General features: G+C 40.1%; 3 protein-coding genes across 6 annotated transcripts; 2 read left to right on the forward strand and 1 right to left on the reverse strand.

The window, feature by feature from the left end:
• Positions 1–15: 15 nt before the first annotated feature.
• Positions 16–2,442, forward strand: selenok (selenoprotein K). Of its 2 annotated transcripts, XM_035380861.1 has the most exons (5): positions 16–149; positions 706–796; positions 1,035–1,112; positions 1,263–1,361; positions 2,129–2,442. In XM_035380861.1, exons 1-5 carry the CDS (start codon positions 131–133, stop codon positions 2,130–2,132), a joined length of 291 nt encoding a protein of 96 aa, XP_035236752.1. In that variant the 5' UTR covers positions 16–130; the 3' UTR covers positions 2,133–2,442. The 2 variants fall into 2 exon arrangements, with proteins under 2 accessions (XP_035236752.1, XP_035236753.1); XM_035380862.1 differs by lacking the exon at positions 2,129–2,442 and having other exon boundaries at positions 1,263–1,365.
• A 1,160-nt stretch (positions 2,443–3,602) lies between these two features.
• On the forward strand, positions 3,603–13,267 carry actr8 (actin related protein 8). Its single transcript, XM_035380857.1, has 13 exons — positions 3,603–3,875; positions 6,790–6,960; positions 7,278–7,388; positions 7,477–7,581; positions 7,772–7,945; positions 8,187–8,280; positions 9,018–9,150; positions 10,205–10,358; positions 10,635–10,730; positions 11,213–11,353; positions 11,908–12,172; positions 12,412–12,575; positions 12,910–13,267. Exons 1-13 carry the CDS (start codon positions 3,744–3,746, stop codon positions 13,051–13,053), a joined length of 1,884 nt encoding a protein of 627 aa, XP_035236748.1. The 5' UTR covers positions 3,603–3,743; the 3' UTR covers positions 13,054–13,267.
• A 542-nt stretch (positions 13,268–13,809) lies between these two features.
• LOC118208116 (interleukin-17 receptor B) lies at positions 13,810–22,841 on the reverse strand. Of its 3 annotated transcripts, XM_035382453.1 has the most exons (11): positions 22,183–22,841; positions 22,068–22,089; positions 19,590–19,715; positions 18,226–18,332; positions 17,458–17,584; positions 17,274–17,321; positions 16,806–16,981; positions 16,552–16,617; positions 15,312–15,387; positions 14,967–15,044; positions 13,810–14,710 (listed from the first exon to the last, which is right to left on the reverse strand). In XM_035382453.1, the coding sequence occupies exons 1-11, from the start codon at positions 22,312–22,314 to the stop codon at positions 14,064–14,066; spliced, it is 1,605 nt and encodes a 534-aa protein (XP_035238344.1). In that variant the 5' UTR covers positions 22,315–22,841; the 3' UTR covers positions 13,810–14,063. The 3 variants fall into 3 exon arrangements, with proteins under 3 accessions (XP_035238344.1, XP_035238345.1, XP_035238346.1); XM_035382454.1 differs by lacking the exon at positions 17,458–17,584; XM_035382455.1 differs by lacking the exons at positions 18,226–18,332; positions 19,590–19,715; positions 22,068–22,089; positions 22,183–22,841 and having other exon boundaries at positions 17,274–17,342; positions 17,458–17,587.
• Positions 22,842–22,878: the final 37 nt, after the last annotated feature.

Consider the following 22,878-nt stretch of genomic DNA (forward strand, 5'->3'; position numbering starts at 1 on the left):
AACAAAAAAATATATTTAAAAAAGGCACGCCTTAACCGCCATTAAAAAGCTAAATAAGCCACGCCTTGACTAATGACGCATATGCCGGATACGGAACAGATGTCCTCAGCGATGCGACACTGACTCTAAAATGGTGTACGTGTCTAACGGTGAGTAGGGAGTAACATTTTTGTTATAAATACGTTTACGCTATTGATGTAATCTCTTAAAACTTATACGTTCCAAAGTAGTAGACAAACATATTTGCTAGCTAGAATGTAATGCTATCTAAATTGCCCGTTTCCCGACTGTCTTGTATCTAGTTAGGTTCTTGCTATCGATGGTCAGATTTGTTTTGATGAACATTTGCTATATACTTTGTCTAACTCACGTATTATCTTGTTAGCGATGGGAGTGTGTGATAATGGCTAACTGGCAAACTTACTAACTCATCTAAAGTTAATTACCTGTTTGTGTTCACAGAAATAATCTATTTTTTTGCTAGAGCTGGCTAAGATGTCTGTGCGAGGTAGACTGATTCCACCAGCTAGCTAAGCCACAATAACAAGTTAGCTTGTAACGTTTTGAGAAAGCTTGGTGACATGAAACGGTGAAACATAAGCGGTGTTAATGTCGCCAAAGTATTTGTCATAACCAGTATGAACTAATAACTGTGTATCTATGAACTTGGCTGACCTTACTATCTGATCAACGTTTCTCTTTCAGGTCAGGTATTGGACAGTCGGAACCAGTCTCCATGGAGGTTATCTTTTTTTAGTGACCTCTTCTGGGGCGCTGTGGAATTTTTTGGATTGTTGTAAGATTTACTATATTTTGTTTTCATTTACTGTTAGCTGTCTGTCTATTACTATACAGTTACATTTACATGTAATATAGTTTTATAAAGCTACTTGCCTTATCTTATTATTATTATGAATAGTAATTTATTTCCTTATGTATAGACTTATTTCTTTATTTCTGCCTTGACTACTTTTGAAAGTTCATCCCATACAACATATGTGGATACTTAAACTACTTGTTTTATTGGTTTTCAGCTTTCAAACACTCTTCCAGCCAGATCTATCAAAGAGTAACAACTCTGGCTCATCTTCAAGGTTCAGTGATGGCAGAGGGTAGGTCTCAAGATGACTGATTTCCTGTATTTATTTGAACTGGGCTTATCACTCCATTTTGCATCATATGGGGAATTCAGGCTTGTAAAAAGTAAACCTGTGTTTTCCCCCTGCTAAGATGTAAAATGTTTTTTTGTTTGTTTATTTTAGCCCACCAGGGTTTCCTGGGGGCCGGAGACGGATGGGGCGGATAAACCATGGTGGGGGTGGACCCAGTGCCCCACCAATGGGTGGAGGAGGATGAGGAAGGTGAGCAGCTTGCTTTCATGAATACATATTTGAATGTTTGAAACTGAGGTCGGTGGGGTCTTCCCCGTTCCTCAATTAGGCCACGTCAGATGTAAGTTCTTGAACCAGTCATGCATGTCTGATGTACTGCGCTAAGAATGCAAATCTCGATAGTCCAAATTGCTTGGCCGAAAACTAGAAAACAAGTTATATTGATTCTGTTGGCAAAGTTTTGTAGTTTAGAGATGTTCACTTTCTGGGGTTTTTGTAAACATTATATCTGTATTAAGCAAGAAAGTACCCTTCAAGTAACTCTAAAGTAGCTTGTACATATTTTTATGTTTCCAAAGGTGATGCATGTAAAAATATTATTCTTATGTAACTTATTCACTATTACAACCAAATATAAGTTCTTCTATCATGCTCATACTTCTTTCCTTGAGTGCAGTGGTCACAGGTTGCAAGATTGCATGCACCACAGGAAATGCTTTAAACCAAAACTAATATTAAATGTAATTTTGTAAAGAATAATTGGGCAATATACATGCACACAGCCTCTGGAGGCATAATGTTGATGCAATTGTAAATCCTTCAGGTTTACAATGGTAAATATATAAAACATACATACATACATACATACAAAAATACATCTGTTACCACACAAGTCATGTTATCTGCATATGGTAGCTATTTACAGATTATTACCGCTGAGATACAGAAAAATGTGTGTGTCATGATGGTGAATATGATTTGAAACTTAGCTATTAACTGTCCTGTTCTCATTTCAGGTAAATGCCTACACTTTTGTGTAGGCGTTGAGTGCAGCATGCCGGCTACAAGTGTTGGTGCTGAGGGTCCTGGGTAATAGGAAACCGCAACACCTGCGCTGATATGGACGTGCGTGCAGCCTCATCCTGAAGCTGCTTCTGCTTCTCGGCAGATTTCTGATGCTGCACTGGGAAATCCTTCTCCAAGGGGCCAGAGCAGCTGATTAGCAGCATCTCATTTCCTCCTCAGTTCTTCTCTTCTCACTCTCTATCATAATTACTTTCTGAAATCTGTGTTTTATATAGTATAATAAAAAGGACATTTGGTTCATGGAGGGATTGTTGTCTTATTTCAGTGGTTAAACGTACAAGACAGGTGTGTGATGTGTTACAAAAAAATAACATTTTAAAAATTGAAATACAAGGGACCCTTTTCTAATTCGTATTTTATTTGGTACAGCTTTGCATATACTCCTGGGTGCTCTTTGGATTTTTCCCTTTTGGCCTATAAATGAGAATTATAATGGCACATATGTTCCCATCAGACCTGGGTCAAATACGTATTTGTTTTGGATTCAAATATTTTCTGTGCTCTATTGAATTTGCCTGATGTAATTCAGCCTGCCAATATGATCAGAAGGCAGGGTTTGTGCTTTTTGAGAGTATTTAATTTGTTACAATACACCAGACAAGATCAGTAAAGCATAGAAAAGTATTTGAATCCAAAACAAATACATATTTTACCCAGGTCTGGTTCCCATTAATGAATGGTTTTGCATTATCATAAATTTCATCAACTTAATATAAGTTGTTCTGGATACTTATTATTACTGCTGTGTTGGATAGTTGGATTTTTTTATTAGACTGCACAGTGTGTTCTTAAAGGTTTGCTTTAAAGGGTATGATTTAAATCCTTGTAAAAACTGCATTTTACTTTTTAAAATTTTTAACTTCCCATTTCATGTAAAATATATATGTTTATCTGAAATGTAATTAAATGTCTAGATTGGAAGTACCCCTCCAATGTTTCATCAATCCTGTTTTGCTTGCAGACTATTTTCAATCCTGCATCAGATGTTTGACAGATTCTGCCACATAGACAGTAGATTCCCCAATGATGAGGTGTATGTTTTTTTGTTTGTTTTTTTTAACAGAAATCCTCAATGCAAGGTCTATGGGCTTGTTATTTAATGCCATTTAAAATAATCACATGTAGTCCAAGTACCAACATTTAGATGGAATGTACTGTACTTAACCAAGTTAATATTACATTGTTAAAGAATAGCAGCTATGCAAACATACTGGTTTTATTTTTATTTTTTTTAACTAAGTTTTCAAACTCCAAAGGATAATTTTAAGCTTGCAAATGTTTCTTTGCTCAGTGTCGTAGTCTTTGTTATGTAGCTAGCTAACGTTTAATAAATCGCATAGCCCATTACTTTCCGCAATGCAGTAAAACTCTGAGCGGATTTATTTTGTCCACCGCCGTGAAACTCCGGGTAAATTACTGGATAGTCCATCGTATTCACATGACAACAGCGCTTCTTGTGCAGCTAGCACAGAACTGGCTACTGGTCTAGTAGTTTTGCGGTAGGGATGCTTAATTCTTAAGTTTCCATTTTCTCTAACAATCGAAATGACACAAGCGGAGAGAGAACAAGAAAATGGAAAAGAGAAAGAAAAGGAACGTGAAAAGGAGAAAGAGAAGGAGCAGCGTGGCGTAAAAAGGCCGATAGTTCCACCCGTCATCCCGGAGCCTCTTCAAGAGGTACGTCAGCTAACTTGGCTAGCTAGACTAAACTAGTTATTTCCTATTTAAATGACTAGTTATCCATCTAAGATCAACTTTCAAAGGGAACTAAAGAGTTAACATTGGCTGACTAACTTTACTCATTTTACCTTTATGAAGCTTATTTATTTATGGTTTTAAATGCAGTCCGTTTAGCTATCAGAGTGGCTGTCTTTGGAAATGTCGCGTACGTTAATACGTATCATGGGTACTTGGCTAACTTAACTAGCTCGTTAGTTTTGGTAGTCTGTGTCTCATAAAAAACACGTTTTCAACGTACAAAAATGCCAAGTTACTCACACATACAAAACATACCCCGTCTATAACTCATTCATTCACACTGCCAAAATCCAGGCCTGCGATTAAAAGTATTGATATCAAAATGACGCCAAGTTACGGTACTACGAACAATATAGGCTATCTTGCCTCACCGAAATTACATAAGATGTATTCCAAAGCAATGCTACCCAATATTTCCTCAATTCTTTCAAGTCACTTGGCCCTGTGTGTATAAGCATGCACTACATGGGCAGGCCAAACATGTGTGGATGGCTTTCTCACAGTCAAGATTGATTGAATAGGCGTGTATATGTCCAATTTGTATTGGTATGTATGTATTTCGCTGCCCAGCCTTTCTGTTGCATGAATGATAGTATGTTTCTTGGTATAAGTGTGTGTTCGTAAATGTGAATGTAACATGCTGGCAGGGAAATGTCCCCATGGGGATAAAGAAGTTCTCTATGTATGTATGTACAATATGTAGGCTATTTTACATGCAGTAGCCTACTTCTTGTACGTAGCAAATATACAAGAGCTTGTACATTTACTGAAATTCAGTTCAGAAGCAAGTATAAACATATGTTTTCTGGAGAAATATGCTTCCTGTAGTTACTCGCCAGCAGTTTTGTATATGAATTTCAATGTGTTCCATGAGGCAATTCAGGCAGTTACTCGCCAGCAGTTTTGTATATGAATGTCAATGTGTTCCATCAGGCAATTGGACTAGCTCGTTAGTTTTGGTAGTCTGTATCTCATAAAAAACACGTTTTCAACGTACAAAAATGCCAAGTTACTCACACATACAAAACATACCCCGTCTATAACTCATTCATTCACACTGCCAAAATCCAGGCCTGCGATTAAAAGTATTTATCTCAAAATGACGCCAAGTTACGGTACTACAAACAATATAGGCTATCTTGCCTCACCGAAATTACATAAGATGTATTCCAAAGCAATGCTACCCAATATTTCCTCAATTCTTTCAAGTCACTTGGCCCTGTGTGTATAAGCATGCACTACATGGGCAGGCCAAACATATGTGTGGATGGCTCTCTCACAGTCAAGATTGATTGAATAGGCGTGTATATGTCCAATTTGTATTGGTATGTATGTATTTCGCTGCCCAGCCTTTCTGTTGCGTGAATGATAGTATGTTTCTTGGTATAAGTGTGTGTTCGTAAATGTGAATGTAACATGCTGCGAGGGAAATGTCCCCATGGGGATAAAGAAGTTCTCTATGTATGTATGTACAATATGTATTTTATATGCAGTATTTATTGTACGTAGCAAATAGGCTATACAATAACTTGCACATGTACTCAAATTCAGTTCAGAAGCAAGTATAAACATGTTTTCTGGAGAAATATGCTTCCTGTAGTTACTCAGCAGCAGTTTTTTACATTAATTTCAATGTGTTCCATGAGGAAATTCGAAATATTTGACTCTTTGATCTGACAGAAAGTTTGCATGACATTGTAAAATGGTAAGATTACAAAACACAGGGCCAAGTGACTTGAAAGAACTGAGGAAATTTTGGGTAGCATTGCTTTGAAATACATCTTATGTCATTTCGGTGAGGCAAGATAGCCTATATTGTTTGTAGTACCGTAACTTGGCGTCATTTTGATATCAATACTTTTGAGTAACTTGGCATTTTTGTATGTTGAAAACGTGTTTTTTATGAGATTACTATTTACAATTATTACAATTATGAGTGAGGGTAAAAGCAAGAAATGTGTTCCTAGCTGGGTTTGAACCTTGCACCCTGTGTTCCCAAGACTGTAACCTTGCCCACTGGGCCACAGCAGACTAGCTGTTTAAAGTGGAAATGTTTCAGAATAAGAAGGTATGGGTATTTTGCGTGTATATGCGAGTTTTTGATTGGGTTGTGTAGGTGAATATTTTGCTGGTGTCGGTAAAATGTCCAATGGGGAGACATGTTGTTAGTGGGATTGGCGGCAGGAAAAATAAGAAGAAGAAGAAGGAGAAAACGCAAAGTCCCCTTAGTTTGGGGCTTTATTGTGTGGACATGTTTATGAATTCTGTCTGTTGAAATGGGGTGAGAATGTACAGAATTTAATGTTTTTAAGGGCTGAGTGTCTGTAGCTGTTCTGGTTAATTCTGTGGGGAACCCTGAAAAGTGCCAAACTCTCGGTGCTGTATAGGTATAGGGCATGCCCCCTCCAAGGCGTAACTTGGCGGGATGGAATACCTGCCATCCCAATAACTTGGCGGGATGGCATACCTGCCATCCCAATAACTTGGTGGCGGGATGACATACCTGCTATCCCAATTTTGAAGTGATCTCTGAACGAACGATGTGCTGCTAGCTGCCTAGTTAACAGGGTGAGTCAGTAGCTACCACAATATTAGTCCAACTAGAGGGCTTGCTAAATTTAGCGGCTAACATAAATGATCTAACTACATTTACTGGTAGATTTGAGTTGTTTTTTTGCATGAAAAACATGGTTTCATTTCGTACTGTATACTGGAGGGTGGGCATTACTTACGGAGCTGGAGTACAATTCTATTTTGACGTGATAACTAACGATATCTGACCATGTGCGTTTTCTCGCAGATAAGCTCATTCACATATTGGTTTATCCTCCAGCAAATCCAGAGTAATTTCGTCGTCGTGATACATCCTGGTTCGAAAACACTGAGGATTGGACGAGCCACGGATACCCTTCCCGCAACCATTCCTCATGTTATTGCGCGAAGGCAAAAGCAAAGTGGACTGCCCCGGTACGAGGACCCTTGGCTCATGAGAGAAGGCCTTAACGTGAGTGCCTATCAGTTACACATTAAGTACAATAATAGATTCAAAGCAGCAGATACTGAATGTGAATTTCGATTTGCAGTGCAACGGAAGAGACATCACATAGTATTTTGCTTGTAGTATCCATCATTATATCTTTCCTCGCTACTCTTAACGGTATACACTAATGTGGTAGCACCAATGATTGTGAATTGAAATTATCCTGCAGCCATCATTATAGACGCAGCACTTCTACTGTAAAAATTGCTTGCGTTGCAGGTGTGTAGATATGGATTCACACATGGATAGTTTTTAATATCTATTTCCATTTCTGTTCGAAGAGGCCAGAAAGTAATGAGCAGAGGCAGAATGGTCTTAAAATGGTTGACCAGGCCATTTGGTCAAAGAAAATGTCCAATGGAGTGAGAAGAACTCCAGTCTCTGCTGAGCAAGTGAGTCTGACTTTGTGTGTTTCGAGATCGGTTTGTCCTTCCAGACAGTGAGCTACATTTAATATTCTATTTCCATATTTTATTTAAGGCAAGGTCATACAACAGACAAATACGACCAGCAGTCCTGGACACCAGCCCTCGAGTGAAGTGGACCAACACAACTCAACACCCTGAGTTTCTGGTGGGGGAAGAGGTGGGGCACCCCAGCCAACAGCCCACAACCTCCACTACATTGGGTGGAAAGACTGTATAGCTCCCTGTACTTCTTAAAGCAAAAATAGGAGTACCCAGTCACATAAATCAATAATCTTGCAATCCCATTCAGTTAACTTTTTCCCTTGCCTCAAGTGTGTCTGAAATGGCCTTTTTACTGCCATTAACAGGCGCTGTACGTGAACCCTGCAGACTGCTACAGTGTTCACTGGCCCATCTGCCGGGGCCAACTGAACATTCACAGCGGCCCTGCTGGCTCTCTCACAGCTGTGCTGGCTGACTTGGAGGCCATATGGTCCCACGCTATACAGAAGTTTCTGGAAATCCCTCTGAAAGATCTAAAGGTACAGCTCTGCTGGGTTGATGTAAATCACTGCCTTTAGGGGCCAGTTTATGTGGATCAACATTTTTACATAGATACAGTATAGGATATTTCCATACCGGAAATTAGAAGAATAAAATGCTTTTCAAAAAAATTATAATAACATTGCCCCTGGGATTTTGATAAAACCTTTCCTTAATTTGCCTTTTTCAATTTTATTGCACTGTTGTTACATGTGTAGAGTACCTGTGTTTGTCTGGCAGTATTACAGATGCATCCTGTTGATCCCTGACATCTACAACAGACAGCATGTAAAGGAACTGGTGAACATGCTTCTTGTGAACATGGGCTTTTCAGGTATTAAAAAGATGCTTGGTCTCTCACTGTTATTGTGCCTGACAGACTGAACAAGGTTCTTAGGTTAGAACAGCGATTTCTGTGTTCAGCAGGCAGATATTCATCAGCACTTTCACTGCTTGTAAAATTTATCATGTGGGTTTGTTGACTCGTACAATACTGACTGGTCATTTAGTGGAAATGATAGTAGGACTGTATCTCGGATGTAATATTCACTTTGTCCATGGGATGTCAGCCTTTTCTTTGGGAAACATCTGGGGCTAGTTTCTCTTGCTGGGCTTTAACAGTTTGTAAGTATTTTGTCAGACATTTTTATATTTGTCTATGATTTGATTTTACACTAGTTGCACCAACTGAAAAGAACCCTGGTTTTTCTTATATGTGGGTTAAGTAATGTGCATTCTTGTGGATAAAAAATATAACCGCAGTTGGTGGGCAGCACAGCCATACTTAGATTTTACTTGTGGTCTTTCCTAGGCTTAGCATTTGCCCTCAGGCATAATATAAATGACACGCACTGAGCTAGATTAACCTGCAACAGGTTTTCAGTTTTATGTCTGGCTTAAGCTCTGTTGGACAAAACGTTAAGTCAGGTGTAATCCCAGCTGGTACAACCGGCCCCTGTCTGGCACCAGAGCTAAAAAAACTAATTTTGACGCAGTTTTAAACAACTTACTTTAAATGAATAATCGACAAGCTGAAAATGATCTGTTTAATTTCCCCCATTCTTTCGGTAGCCATTGTGGTTCACCAGGAGTCAGTGTGTGCCACATTCGGCAGCGGGCTGAGCAGCGCCTGTGTGGTGGACGTGGGGGATCAGAAGACCAGCCTGTGCTGTGTTGAAGATGGCGTGTCCCATAGGAACTCCAGGTGCAAGTCTTCTCAATCAGTGAAAATCAGAGTTACAATTTTTTAAAGTTATGTGTCTAGGATATCCATGTCAGATGCTGAATGATGTACAATTGTGAAAGAGATCCACAAGTTTTCTTGTGTAATAATTAGAGACTGTTTTTTTGCTTATTTCCACCATGGAGAGAGCAAAAGTTTACAACACTGACCGCTTGTTTGCTGGGGATTGAAGGTTACTAGAGTTCCCTTTCATAGACTTTGCTCCTTACGCACACAAAGTCGACAACTGTACCGTGGGCTGATTGTTTCTCCCACACTGGTCCCTGTCCAAGATCAGCTGTCAGCTTATATCCTTTATAACAGTTTTCAATAAAGTTGTTTGCTTACTTATTCATCTGTAATTTCCGGTGCCTGCCAAAGGCTACTAAAGCTCTTTGCCCTGCCCATGCTCTGCACAAAAGATAAAGTTCATACCCTGTGATAGTGTTCCAGGAATTTTCATAATACTCAGATGAGTAACGCACTGCAGCTTGTATGGGGATGCATAACCAGGCGGCCAAAACCAGGCTTCTTTTTGAAGCTCATTTCCTTGTGTTGTTGAGAGACATGTCTTGCTAAGCCAGTGTGGCTGGCTCCAGTATAGGTGTTTCAGCCACCCAAGTCAGTTGTAACAATATAGTCAAAAATCAGTCAATCATTTTTTCCCTACAAGAAAATGTTGTCTCAGTAGGTGTTTCTTCTTCGTCTAATGTCTCCCTATGTGCTGGTTTGGTCTTATTTGTTCTGATGAACTAATTAAGGAATGTGGAGGAATTAGGGAAAGTTTAAGTCACTGCTGAGTCACTGCATCTCACGTGCTTAGTTGACGACCCGTACTCGGCCAGACTTCGTGTCCATAAAAGGGTCCCCCTTTTCTCTGCTTTCTCTGACTCCAGTTTCTACAATATGGTGGTGCCCGAAAACATTTTTCACCAAGCCCATGGAAAGTCAATAGGTGACATCACAGTGACGTGGTCCATATTTTTTTCTACAGTCTACGGGCATAACCCCCCTGCTGTGTGTGCACCCCCTACAGGCTGTGTCTGGCATACGGAGGCTCTGATGTGACCCGATGCTTCTTCTGGTTGCTGCAGAGAGCTGGTTTTCCCTACAGGGATTGCCAGCTGTCAAACAGAATGGACTGCATCCTGTTACAGCAGCTAAAGGAGACCTTCTGTCACCTGGACCAGGTGTGCCCCACTAGCATAACACTCACCGCTCCCCTAGATTTACCACTCCCCTAGCCACAAACACAGCACGCTGTGCATCTCTGTCACCTGGACTAGGTCTGCTACAAACTCACAGCACAAATACGCACCATTCGTTACTGCACAAAATTCACAATTCAAGCTGAAATTGAAAATGGCTTGTGGGAACTATTTACAGTGCTGCAGATGGTGTTGATTAAACAGTTCCAGTATTCCAGTGCCATTTTGTAACACCTGCAGTACTTCTTGATGCTCTAGGACATCTCGGGCCTTCAGGAGCATGAATTTAGAACACGGTTCCCGGACTCTCCAGCTTTGCTGTACCAGCTTCGACTTGGTGATGAAAAACTACAGGTATGCTCCTCCCCTGTTTCCTGTGATCTTGGAATTAAATAAAGGTAGTACTGTATATCAATGGCAGGATTTCCCTTTAGTTCGTAAGGTATGCATTATATAGGTTTTCTGATATTGAAGAAATGGAACCGCATCCTATTTATTTATTTATTTATTTATTTATTTATTTATTTATTTATTTATTTATTTATTTATTTATTTATTTATTTATTTATTCATTCATTCATTCATTCATTCATTCATTCATTCATTCAGTCCTTTGCCTCTTTTGCTCCTTTACGGGCATTGTCATTGGGATTGTTTAGAATGAGTGTGTGCCTGGCATGCTTGTCCTGTTCATCTTTTTCTAGGTGCTTTACCCATGTGTGATATCTGGGTTGAGTCTGTGTCCCATGCTCTGTGGCATTGGTTGATGGTTTTGTTTATGGGTGGCTGGATTGACTGATCGGATTGTGATGTGGGGCCTTAAATCTCTGATCCAGGCTCCGATGGCGTTGTTCTACCCCGCCACCTTTGGGATTGTGGGGCAGAAGATGACTGCCCTGCAGCATCGCTCCCAGGGTGACCCCGAGGATCCTCATGATGAGCACTACCTGCTGGGAACCCAGAGCAAGCAGGACCAGGTTGGACCCTTTTCTCTCACAGTGTCAACATGTACCTCACTGGCCCAGGTGGAGAGCACTTCAATTTGCAGTCCCCTAAGTACTGCATATTTACCAGGTAAATATAGATAAGAATAGCACACAATTGGGTAATTGCCACTGGTAAGAGCATAGGTAAAATACTAAGAAACTCAAACTGAAAGACTTAGAAACTCCTCTATTATTCAGTAGACATTGGGGACTGTAAATGGAAGCATCACCCATTTTTCTGGTGATTATTCCTGGAAATATAAATGCAATGGATGCTGCCTACTGGACTTTGTACTTTCTTATATGTTCATGCTACTCTCTGGCCTCTTTTACCTCTCCAGAGTTAGCTCTCATTGCTTTGTTTTGTTCTGTGCAGTGCATATCCCATTCCGCTTTTGTTTTCGCATTTGTACATATTACAAGGTGGAAAATGATGAAGTAGATGTTGAGTGCTCTTTTTTGGCTCATTTGTTTTACACACTTCCTTGTTTAATCTTATTTGTATAACCCTGTTTGTTTGCCCTCTTGCTCTCTCTGCTGTACAGTCCTCCAAGGCAACAGCAGAGCGCAAGGCTTTAGCCAAGCCCTCTGGCTTTGACGGGGAGTCCTGCAGCCAGGGCACCGACCCCTCGGAACGAGGCCACGCCCAGGACATGGAGCTGGGACAGGCCCAGGGCGACTGCCTGCTGGGAGGGGCTGACATGGAGGAACCCCCCTCGGCTCTTCTGTCCCGAAAGACTGCCGTGACACAGTTTGAGGGCAAAGCCCTGGGCCTGGACAAGGCCATCCTGCACAGCATTGACTGCTGCGGTAAGGCACCTCACACGCTGCGCCCACTGCCTGTGGCCCGGTTAGCCACGGGCTGCTAGCTATCTATCCACTGAACCAACACAAACACACCTCTTATCAGCACCCCCAGGCTAAGCTTTTGCCCACCAAACCCATCCCCAGCACATCAGGAAAAGAGCAGAATGTTCTGGAGATGTCCGTGTAGCGCGCTGGTGCTGATGTCAGCAGGGCTGTCCTGCATGCCTTTCTCTATGTCTCAGCATCGGATGAGACCAAGCGGAAGATGTACAGCTCCATCCTGGTGGTGGGCGGCGGCCTGATGTTCCACAGGGCTCAGGAGTTCCTCCAGCACCGGATCCTCAACAAGATGCCCCCCTCCTTCCGCAGGGTGGTGGAGAATGTGGAGGTCATCACGCGCCCCAAGGTACAGTACATGTGTAACATTGAACTTGGCTTTTAATGAAAGCTTGTGAAAAACTTTTAAAGGCTTATACATTGGTGTAGGCCTAATATAGCCAACCAGCCATTTTCTGTGAGTTTTTGTTTTTAATCTTTAAATCTTTTTTGAATTCTTCAGGTATCAGAGCACTTTCCGTTATACGCAGAAAATGACTGTATGATTTATGACATCCCAGGTGTATTTTAGAAATGAAGTGTAGATGTAGATGAAGATGTAGAGGTGTCTATGAATGCTTAGGTTCAAAATCAGTCTTCCCTCAGCGATTAAATGAGTGGAATGATGTCATGGGGTCTCTTAGGACCTGGACCCCCGGCTGATCGCCTGGAAAGGGGGTGCGGTCTTGGCCTGTCTGGACACCACCCAGGAAATGTGGATCTACCAGCGGGAGTGGCAGCGTTTCGGCGGGCGCATGCTGAGGGAGAGGGCGGCGTTCGTCTGGTAATCCATTGAGCTGACTGTACCGGAACTCGCACCCAGTCCATTTTTATACCATGTACATTTGCTGTATATCAGAATGGAACTGTATTTTATTCATTACCTGTCTAGTTTATTTTTCAAAGTCCATTCCGAGCGACGTTATATTGTACAGGAATTTGTGTATATACCAGCTTTTGAATTTTTTTCTCTTGAAAATTAAAGCTTTTCTTGTTGTATTATACTGTTGCACCTTTTCCCATTTCTTTATACAGTAGCCTGGTTTGCATTCCAATCAGATTTACCGATTGGAAAGTTGTCTCTGACCACTGGAAGTTTTTCTTTTTGTTCGAAAGTAGCCTAACCAGCACATTGGTGGTGACCCATTTCAGAGCTTTTATAAGGAAAATTTCTGCCTGTAATTCGAGAGTGTATGCCATCTTAATTCAGTTTTTTGTTTCTGAGGGAGAGTTTGAAATTCATCAGGTTTCCTGTTTTTAAGGGTGTGGTATGAATCACTACTATGCTACATGTCTGTGTCATCTGGTGCCTGCCTGCCTTCAGTGTGGAAAACAAACACAGAAACACAGATGCAATCCGAGACTGCGGATCCTTGCCCTTTGGTTCAACTGCAGCAGGCGAGATGGTGAAATTTAATACCCTTATGATGAGGGTAAAATACAGTATAGTGAGACCTTCAATACACCAGCATTGAAATAACCCCTTGCTGGGCGATTTGATGTTTCTGTTCCCCATGTTGCTAAGACAAATTCAAATGCAAACGTAAAAGTAAAAAAGCTTTTAATGGAATACTGGCAGTTGTACAGTGGCGTTAAATTCAGAAACTTAAAATCATTAGTTTCAGTGAAATGAAACGGTTCAGTAGTACTACTGCTTTGATACTACCGTCTAAATCTAACTCTCTAAATCCAAATCTTAGTAATGCAAAATAATGAGTGTAGAACAGCATATGGGGACCAGTACCTAAAGCTGGGCCTTCACTGGAATCAGTGGAGCAATGTCACCTGCTCAGTGTGACTAAAGATGTTCCACTGTCTGTAACTCTTGTATGGCATCCACCAGCCTCCCAGTCACATCACCGTTAAGGGACCCTGGCTTTAGCTCCACTGAGGGAAAGCAGCAGGGCTCTGGGCCGCTGTTGTGAAGGTGTCTGCCCAGCTTCTCCACATCCTTCATCAAAGAGAAAGACTTGCACACCCTGAGGGCTGCAGGGAGGCACTTCGCCTCAGGCCTGTCGCCCAGGTGCACAGTGCAGTACTTCCCCAATGCGGTCAGGCCCTGCACCTGGCCCTCCAGCATGTTGAGCGCCAGAGAGAACACGTCCTCCGTGGAGGCCGGGACCGCGTGGTCTCTCAGCGCCGCGAGCTGGTGGTGTCCGGCCGCGCTCTCCCAGGACTCCGTTCTCCGCGCGCACACGATGACCACGTTGTCCGCGCGCTCGGTGTGTGTGGTGAGCCAGCGCACGGGCCCCTGCTCCGCTATCCTCCCCCGCTCCCACACGTCTATGGAAACCCTGCAGCGCCACTGGGACTGCAGGAACTCTGCAAACGCCACCACCGCCCTCTGAAACGCCCTGTTTCCAGCGGGGTAGACCACCAGCACAGACACGAGTGGGACGGCTTGGCTTTTCCCACCAGATTCAGAGTAATTCTTGTATGCTTTATCTACAATTAGAGGAGAGAAACCAGGGATTACCGTAATCAGCTCAAAACCAGAAGCATTGTGTACCTCATTGGAATATAACTGACTGAAGGAGAAAAATATTATGATATTATTAATATTAACTCTATGAATTGCTTTTACCTGGCCAAGTGTATTAGTATAAAAGAATAATTCTGTTTTCAGCATTCAATATTCTGTAGGCACATTTACAATTGACCAATTTGGAGCAAATCTGTCTGTTTTATAAACAATACTTACACCATATAAGAACAGCAACTGACACCAGCACCATCATACTACTGGTAAGACAAAGCAAAAATGTCCAATTTGCGGGTTCTGTGGGAAAAATGAATGAACAGGATTAGAACACACCTGGTTTTGTCAAATGATTTTCCCTTGGTTTCAGAAGTTCAGTCAATCTCACAATAAAGAGTAAAGATGACCTCTAAACCTCCATTATGGTGGTTATTTCTCAAGATATAATAATAAAATATATTATTAATAATTAAAATTAAGAATAACATAAAGCAACTTGAATCAACATGTTTCAAGAAAGGGTAAATGGAATTCATTGATGGCATAGCATTAGCCAGTAATACTCCCCTTCTGGGGGGCGGCAGTCCACTGGGGCAATTCTTTCATCACATAATTGGCCACAATTTGGAAAGTATGGCAAAATCTGAAATGTAAAATTGAATTGAAGTTTACTGCATGATGAAACTGACAGGCCAGGATTTCTTGTATTTAAATATATACAGTACTGTGCAAAAGTCTTAGGCACCCTAGATTTTAAAATATAATACATAGTATATATTTGGTCTTAGATGTTTATTTTTTGTTTTCTGCATTAGCGAGTCAGTAGAAAGAGCAAATTTGAGATTTCCAAACATGAATTTTCCAAAAAATGAAATTTTACAGATACATTTTTGTATTTTGTTAAATAAAGTAATATTTTAAGTAATACTGTGGCAAGTTCTCCAAAATACTTGGAACAACCTACCAGCCGATTTTCTTATAAAACTGCAGGACAGTGTACCTAAGAGAATTGATGTAGTTTTAAAGGCGAAGGGTGGTCACACCAAACATTGATTTTATTTAGTTTTTAACTATTTACTGCTCTCTATAAATTTTTTGTCGATATTTATAACTTTTCATTTAATTATTTTTGAAAGCATCTTAGCTGTGCAGCATTTGTTTTACAGGTGCCTAAGACTTTTATACAGTACTGTATGTATGTATGTATGTATGTATATATGTATATATATATAATATCAATATCATATGCGATTGGAATGGTATTCCTGTACATATAAGGAGAAAAACTGATTTATCTGTTTCTGAAAATAGAGGAAATGCTTCAGAATGTGATATTTTTAAGTGTACTGTATGTACTAGTAGCCAAATCCCTTAGGCAAGGTTATGTGACTGACTGGCTAATTTGCTAACGTAGTTATGGTAGAAAGGTTGAGTGTAATGCAGTCCTGCTAATGTTCTCCACTTTAGGGATAATTTCAGTGATCATGACACCTGCTGTGTTAAACGCTTAAGCATGAGCTGTGGTGGTATGATATCTAGCCAGCTAGTTTAGGAAGAGAGTTATTACAATGGCAACAATATAGTTCACATATAGTGTGTTATTAAAATAACAAGCATCTCAGGAGGCTGTGAGACATTGTATGAACACCTTGCACCGTCATTTTTGTACTAGCATTGCTTTGTACCACATTTAACAATATATAACCCTCTCTTGAGGGGCAAGCTCCCTTTGAATAAGCCATCCATGCACAGAACTATTGGACCTGATCCTGTTGAACAGAAGTGAACGTGCGATCGGCGTTCAAACCCTAATATGAAGAGAGTCACAAGGCCCTGTAGCATTCAGTGTTTTTGTCCACTTGGATTTTCCCTCCTGTTAGAAAACAGGAATCTTTCAGGTTGGATCATAGAGGTAGAACTTTGAAGGCATTGCAATCAGCCCAGAACATGGAAGAAATCATTTTCCATTTAATCTGCACAAAGATCAATGTCAAAAACAGAAAACTAAATAAAGCAACAAACATGAATTCACTTCAAAACGGAGCTTATTAGGACACTTACTGTGAAACTCTTGTCTTCGCTGATGATTATAACAGAATCGTGGCATTCCTCCAGTGATGCACATCTACACAGCTGTAAATCATACTCTGTGGCATACTTACTGGAAGTAAAGCTCACTTCTACTTGACCGTTAATGAATTTGCTTGCAATGTTTGGTTTCCACTCATATTCTTTCACTGCAAACATATTTCAAAGCTCATACGGCAACACCAAAAAGGGCAATATCATACCAAGTACTGGCACTACTGAGCATTACTAAAATACTAACTATACACCAAAAAGATCAACATTGCAGCGGGATTAAACCAATTTAGAACATTATACAAATGAGCACAAACTTAAAATGACCGCACTCAAAGATAGACCAACAATACAAAACAAAGACAATAATCACACTTGCCTAATCAAGAATGCTCCGTTAATTAATATATGGGTATCACCAAATGGTAAAAAGTGATTTAATCTTACCTTTGTGTGAACAAGACTCATGCTGCCTCATTATTTCATCACCGCAACCTGAAAAAAAAGGTTATCACACTACAGTGCATTTACATTTGGTACTTGCAATTTGGGTCATAGTTTTTATTTAAATTTCTGAAAATAGCATGCACCAATGTATGAGAGGTAATATTAGTAATATAAAATGACATACCAGGCACAGAATATAATTTTGATTGTGAGGCAATGTCATCTCCAACCATTGGTGTTGGAAGATTGATTCCATCAACTTGGTACCATTTATCTGGCAATGCTGGGATTTCCGTGTAATGGAACCACAACTGTGAGATAGAACCACGGGTGTAGTTTAAATTTCAGAAGTGATAGGGACATTTAAGGTGGGAGGTCTGGAGGTCCCCCTCAAAACAAATGCTCATTACATGCAATTCCCAGCATTTTCACAATATTTGGCATAATTTTTGGCATCTCTAATATTTGAAGATCTTTTTGGGTCTGTATATTTTTACTACTGGAACCTAATTTTCGATGGTATTATCATAATTTACCCATGAAAATAAATTAGGCTGTATAGGAAAAACTCTGTGATAACTCGGTAGGTATAGTGATGACTTCACTTTGACCTCATGGCTGCCAAATTAAGTGTTTTATACATATTTATACAAACACTGTGTACACATGTATTAACTTGAAATTTCAACTTTAATGTTAGCTAGCTTGCAAAACAAGAGTATAATGCTAGTATAGATGGCGGCAAAATGAAGCACCGAAATCTGCATTGCCATTCGGTCCGGTAGGTACCGTTACTGGTAAATGTTTTAAATAAATGTTGAGAAACAGTTGATCAAAACTCACACTCCAGAAAGAATATAGTCAATGCCTATGGATAGAACTATATGTAGGCCAAAAATAAATAATTTTCATTACGTTTGAACCAAATCATAACATAATTTTAGTTATGTACCTGCTCAAAGCCAGCAGTTTGAACTTCATCAAATGGAGGGTGATACTGACAAAGGAACTTCTTACCATCAACACTGATACTTGTACCTCTCAGGTACTTATTGCTAGCTGAAACAAAGAAAAATATATTCATAAAAGTATTGATACAATTACAACATGTAACGACATCAAATATCATACCAAATAATATTACAACAATCAATTTTCATGCTTAGCTATAATGAGTATTTTTATTCTACCAGGCGATCAAAAATAATGAGTCAATCCATTCAGAAATTTGGACCAATTCAACTGTTTGGTTTTTTGTTTGTTTTTTTAGCTTAATATTTCCTTTGACTTGAACCATTTAAATATTTCCTGAAATGAAATGAATGTAGACTTTGAATACTGGAAATGTGGGGACTTAGGATAGAAGGATAATACCATGTGTAACTTCCACCGAACACACCAATTTCTAATGGGATGTTCTACAGTTGTATTGACAATACACCCAGTGCGTGACTGGCATGGCAAAACGAGGTGTCTTGGCCACCCCCACTCCAATTTTGGATACCCAATTGGCTTATTAGCATGTATTGCCTCAACTTATTTGGGAGAACTTACAGACAAGCATATGCTTGCCTCCAAAGCATGAGGTATCAGCCACCAGTTCTTATCACACTGCAAGTCGGACTCACTAAGACGAGTTGAAGGAAGACACGTCATATACAACTTATAGCTCACTTTTTTTCTTCTTTTTTTTACATTCTTTCAGTTTTTGTCAATGCTTTGGATTGACAACCTGGGAAATTTTTGTGTAAGATGAATGATACTTTAAATACTTACATAAGTTTCTGATGAGCTGCCTACTTTACTATGGCAAGTATAGGGCATTTGGGGTGGTGGGGGTGGGAGGGTTATAGTCTTCAGCAATAAAAAGGAATTAAAGCAACTCAAAGCAGCTTGTACAGGGACATTATGCCTCCATAGGTTTTACATAGGCTATGCATATTACCAGATTACTCTGCAGAAAAATCATGTTCAACGCTTGGAATATTTTTCTTGGAATTACTTCCAATGTTGCATGCAAACAAACTGCTGAACTCAAGGTCCAGTATGAAATAAGCCTGATGTTTACATTTATAATTATGAATAGCACTATGAAATTAATCTATTTATATGACATGACGCCACTGTACAAGATGCTTTGGAGGTACTCAAACTGTATTTTCTTGTTTTAGACCAGGAACCCGAATGATCTGTGCCTGCCATTGTAAAGCCTGCAAGCCATCAGAATGTTCTGTTACCATACATATCTTTTTTTTTTTTTTTTTTTTTGGCAAAGGTGAAATGCGGCCATATTACAAAAAGGGGAAAAAAACATACAATCTATATTGATGGCCCAGCTGATATTCAGAGCAACTGCTGAGTGTTCCTCATGCATGTCAGCAAGCGAGACCTCGAGTGCCGCCAGGGCTGAGGGGTGTTCGTCAGGCTCGGACGGCCATTTGTCTACAAAATGAACAATAAAGAGCTTGTTTAGATTAACATACAGGTTTAAGATGAGCAGTTGACCATACTGGAACAGTTGACCATTCCAGTTATTTCTAAGATCCATATCTGTAACTTGGAGACAGTTTCACTTCTTCCACACCCTAAAGAACAACTCGATAGCTTAATATAATATTACTTAAATTTTCTCGCACTTGTTGAAATTGGCTTGCCTAACAAATAAAAATTTGGCCCTAGAGGAGGCCTTGTTAATTTTCCATAATACATCAAATCTACACCCCCACTTCTCTTGATAAATCTACCTAATGAGTTTGTACCCCTCTATATTATATTCATCCACATCTTCCTCCCCAAGCCATGTCTCTGTAATCCCAACTCTTTCATAGCACCCACTATTCATAGCAGCCTCAAGTTCCAAAACTTCTAGCATTTAAACAAAGACATTTCAGATTATTACTTCTACACATCCTCTACCATTCTCTCACCCCCCGCCGTCCCAAGCCACCCTTACTACAACTTTGCTTTAAAAAGACTTAATTAGTGTTCACACTATTATAGGATGCCCTGACAGGCTTAAAAATGATGCTGACTTGATGTAAAGAGTTTAAGAGGACGGACGAGACTCTTTTTCTCTTGGTTCCAGATTGTGGTTGTAGCCTGTTTATCAGGGGCTTTTGTTTATCTGATCCTAAAGTTTGTCGAGAAAATTTAGCTTGAATTGGAATATGGGAAATTGTCACCCAGGTTGAATCTCAGGGTTTAAAAAAAAAAAAAAATTATCTATAAACTTGTCTAGGAAATTAAGTTTGGATTGCAACCTAGGAGAAAGTGTCTCCTGACCCAAAAGAACAACCCAGTAGCTTAACATGTCAGGGTTCTGTGTCTTCCCCCTGTTATTCCTGGTTGGGCCGCCAGATGGCGGCACCTCTGCTTTGTGTCTTGTTTAATTGTTTTATTGTTTTCAATCATCCAATTATTGGTTGCTTATTGTCTCGTGTTCCCTTCCCTCTCTGTGGCCTGATTGTTCATTGTGCCCTCCTGTGTCTCGTCTGCGTCGTGTCTATTTAAGTCTCCCTTCTCCCTGACTCAGGTGCTGGATCCTTGCCTGCCCGTTGCCTGTTGCCTGCGTGCTTGCCTGCCTGCCTGCTTGTTGCCTGCTTTTGGAGTTTGTTGGTTTGTTTGATCGTGCCTTCGAGCGTTTTTCTGCCCTGAGTTGTTCCTGCCCCTGTTCTGTTCTTTACGTGTTTTCGGTCTTTTGTATTTTCTTGTTCCCCGCTTTTTGGAGTTTTTTTCTTTGTTATAGCCGCCCTGCGAGGCGTTCTGTTCCCTTTGTTCCCCATTTGTATATAAAGTCTTTGTTTTGCCTATTTTGGAGTTTTGTGTTTTTCCCTGCACTCTGCATTTGGGTCCATTCCTGTGCCCTCCCTGACATAACAGAGGGGAAAGACTTGCTTTCCTGGTTTCAACAATGCATTCTGGTTGTAGCCTGGATCTTGGGGCTTTTGTTTTAGTGTATTTAAAAATTTGTCCAGAGTTTGTCCCCTTTTCCCCATTTTCCCCTCTTTACACTTATCTTTAAATAAATGTACATTGATATAATCAATATGGTATGCATTGTATCTTGAGTTAGTAGTACTCACTTCATTCATGCCAATCAGATGCCACAGCATGTAGTCAAACATGTAATTTTTACTTCTAAGTATGTGACTTTGAGCTGCAATGACTTTAAAATGTCTAATTTCTGTGAATACAGAATGTTTTTAACATTAAATATTTAGTTAAATCTCCCAAAACTTTTCTTTTATGCTAATTGAACGACATTGAGTGCTGATAACTGTTCTGAGTTACATCCACTGACACTGTATGGGTTCACTCAATCATTTAGGCTAAGTAATATGCTATTAAACGATATATCCGTTACCAACCTTAAACCCAGAAAGTTATGCAAAGTTCTGACTTAATTTTATAAGCTTAAAAACTATAAAGCAGTTCTGTTAACTTATTCAGATTTTACACACACACACTCACGCATGCATGCACACACACACACACACGCGCACACACACATACACAAGAATTTATTGCTATACTTGTGAGGACTTCCCATTGGCTACATTCATTCCATAACCCCTAAGCCCAACCACTACATGCCTAACCTTAACCTAATTGTAACCCTAACCTTAAGTCCTAACCCTAAAACAGCCTCTTGAACTTGTGGGGACCAGCAGAAGGTCCCCACCTTGCGAATTTTTTCCTCGTATTTCTATCCTTGTGGGGACATTTGGTTCTCACAAAGATAGTGTCTACACACTCACATTCACACACACATATCTACAAGGAAATACGACTCACCGGTTTCTGTACATCGTGCGTTCTGTTAAAGAAAAAATAAACGAAATCTGTAAATAAGCGTAGGCTACACCAAGTTTAGAGATGATAAGACCAATAATTACAAAAAAAATCCTACTATTTGGGGATATGATCCGTTAGCTGTTGACAACTTGAACAGTATAATCCATAGTAAGATCTTCATGTCCGCAAAGGATAGGATATATCGTATTAATATGCGCACTGCTCGCCGCAGTTCAATGCGAGACATTTATTGTTTTTTTCTTCTTCTTCTTTTTGCGCCACCTAGACCTCCACAGGATGTCGACTTCCGAACGAGAGCTTTTAACTGAATCTCAATATATCTACCTCAAAGCAAAGCACGCCCTTTTGACATTATCTTGATAACGGTTCCATATCCCTGAACCACACTTTTATTCCGTCCAGTAACTTTTAAGCAAACAACCTGGTTTTGACGTCTGAGTTCCGGCATTGCTCTTCAAAAAGTAATGGAACACAGCCAATGTTTAGCTATCATACAGCTTCTTGTTGCTTTCTTAACCACAGTTCTTTGGAGAAATAATTGGAAATCTTAGCTAGGCAAATAAGACGTTTTAATTTCTGCTTACTTTTCTGGGGGATATTGCAAAAAATGTGTTGATGTGTGCGGCATATAGGCTTGATGCACAAATCAATAGCTCAGGGACATCACCTGTCTTTCCAAAAGTAAAGTTTGTAAGAAATTTAATGGGAAAAGACTGTGGGGGCAGGTGTTGGTCACCCTCAAAACTATCTAGCGCAATAATGACACAACATTCACAACAACTCATGGAAC

The sequence above is a fragment of the Anguilla anguilla genome, chromosome 11 (genome assembly GCF_013347855.1).
Source record: "Anguilla anguilla isolate fAngAng1 chromosome 11, fAngAng1.pri, whole genome shotgun sequence".
In the NCBI taxonomy this organism is placed as follows: Eukaryota; Metazoa; Chordata; class Actinopteri; order Anguilliformes; family Anguillidae; genus Anguilla; species Anguilla anguilla.

Excerpts from the sequence above, each read along its gene's own strand:
- LOC118208116 (XM_035382453.1), bottom strand. The coding sequence starts at position 22,314 with ATGTCTCGCATTGAACTGCGGCGAGCAGTGCGCATATTAATACGATAT. Across the intron at positions 22,090-22,182 it reads ACGGATCATATCCCCAAATA|AACGCACGATGTACAGAAAC; the intron begins GTAGGATTTTTT and ends TTTCTTTAACAG. Across the intron at positions 16,618-16,805 it reads GCGAAGACAAGAGTTTCACA|GAGGGAAAATCCAAGTGGAC; the intron begins GTAAGTGTCCTA and ends GTTTTCTAACAG.
- actr8 (XM_035380857.1), top strand. The coding sequence starts at position 3,744 with ATGACACAAGCGGAGAGAGAACAAGAAAATGGAAAAGAGAAAGAAAAG. Across the intron at positions 3,876-6,789 it reads TCCCGGAGCCTCTTCAAGAG|CAAATCCAGAGTAATTTCGT; the intron begins GTACGTCAGCTA and ends TTTATCCTCCAG. Across the intron at positions 11,354-11,907 it reads CCCAGAGCAAGCAGGACCAG|TCCTCCAAGGCAACAGCAGA; the intron begins GTTGGACCCTTT and ends TCTGCTGTACAG.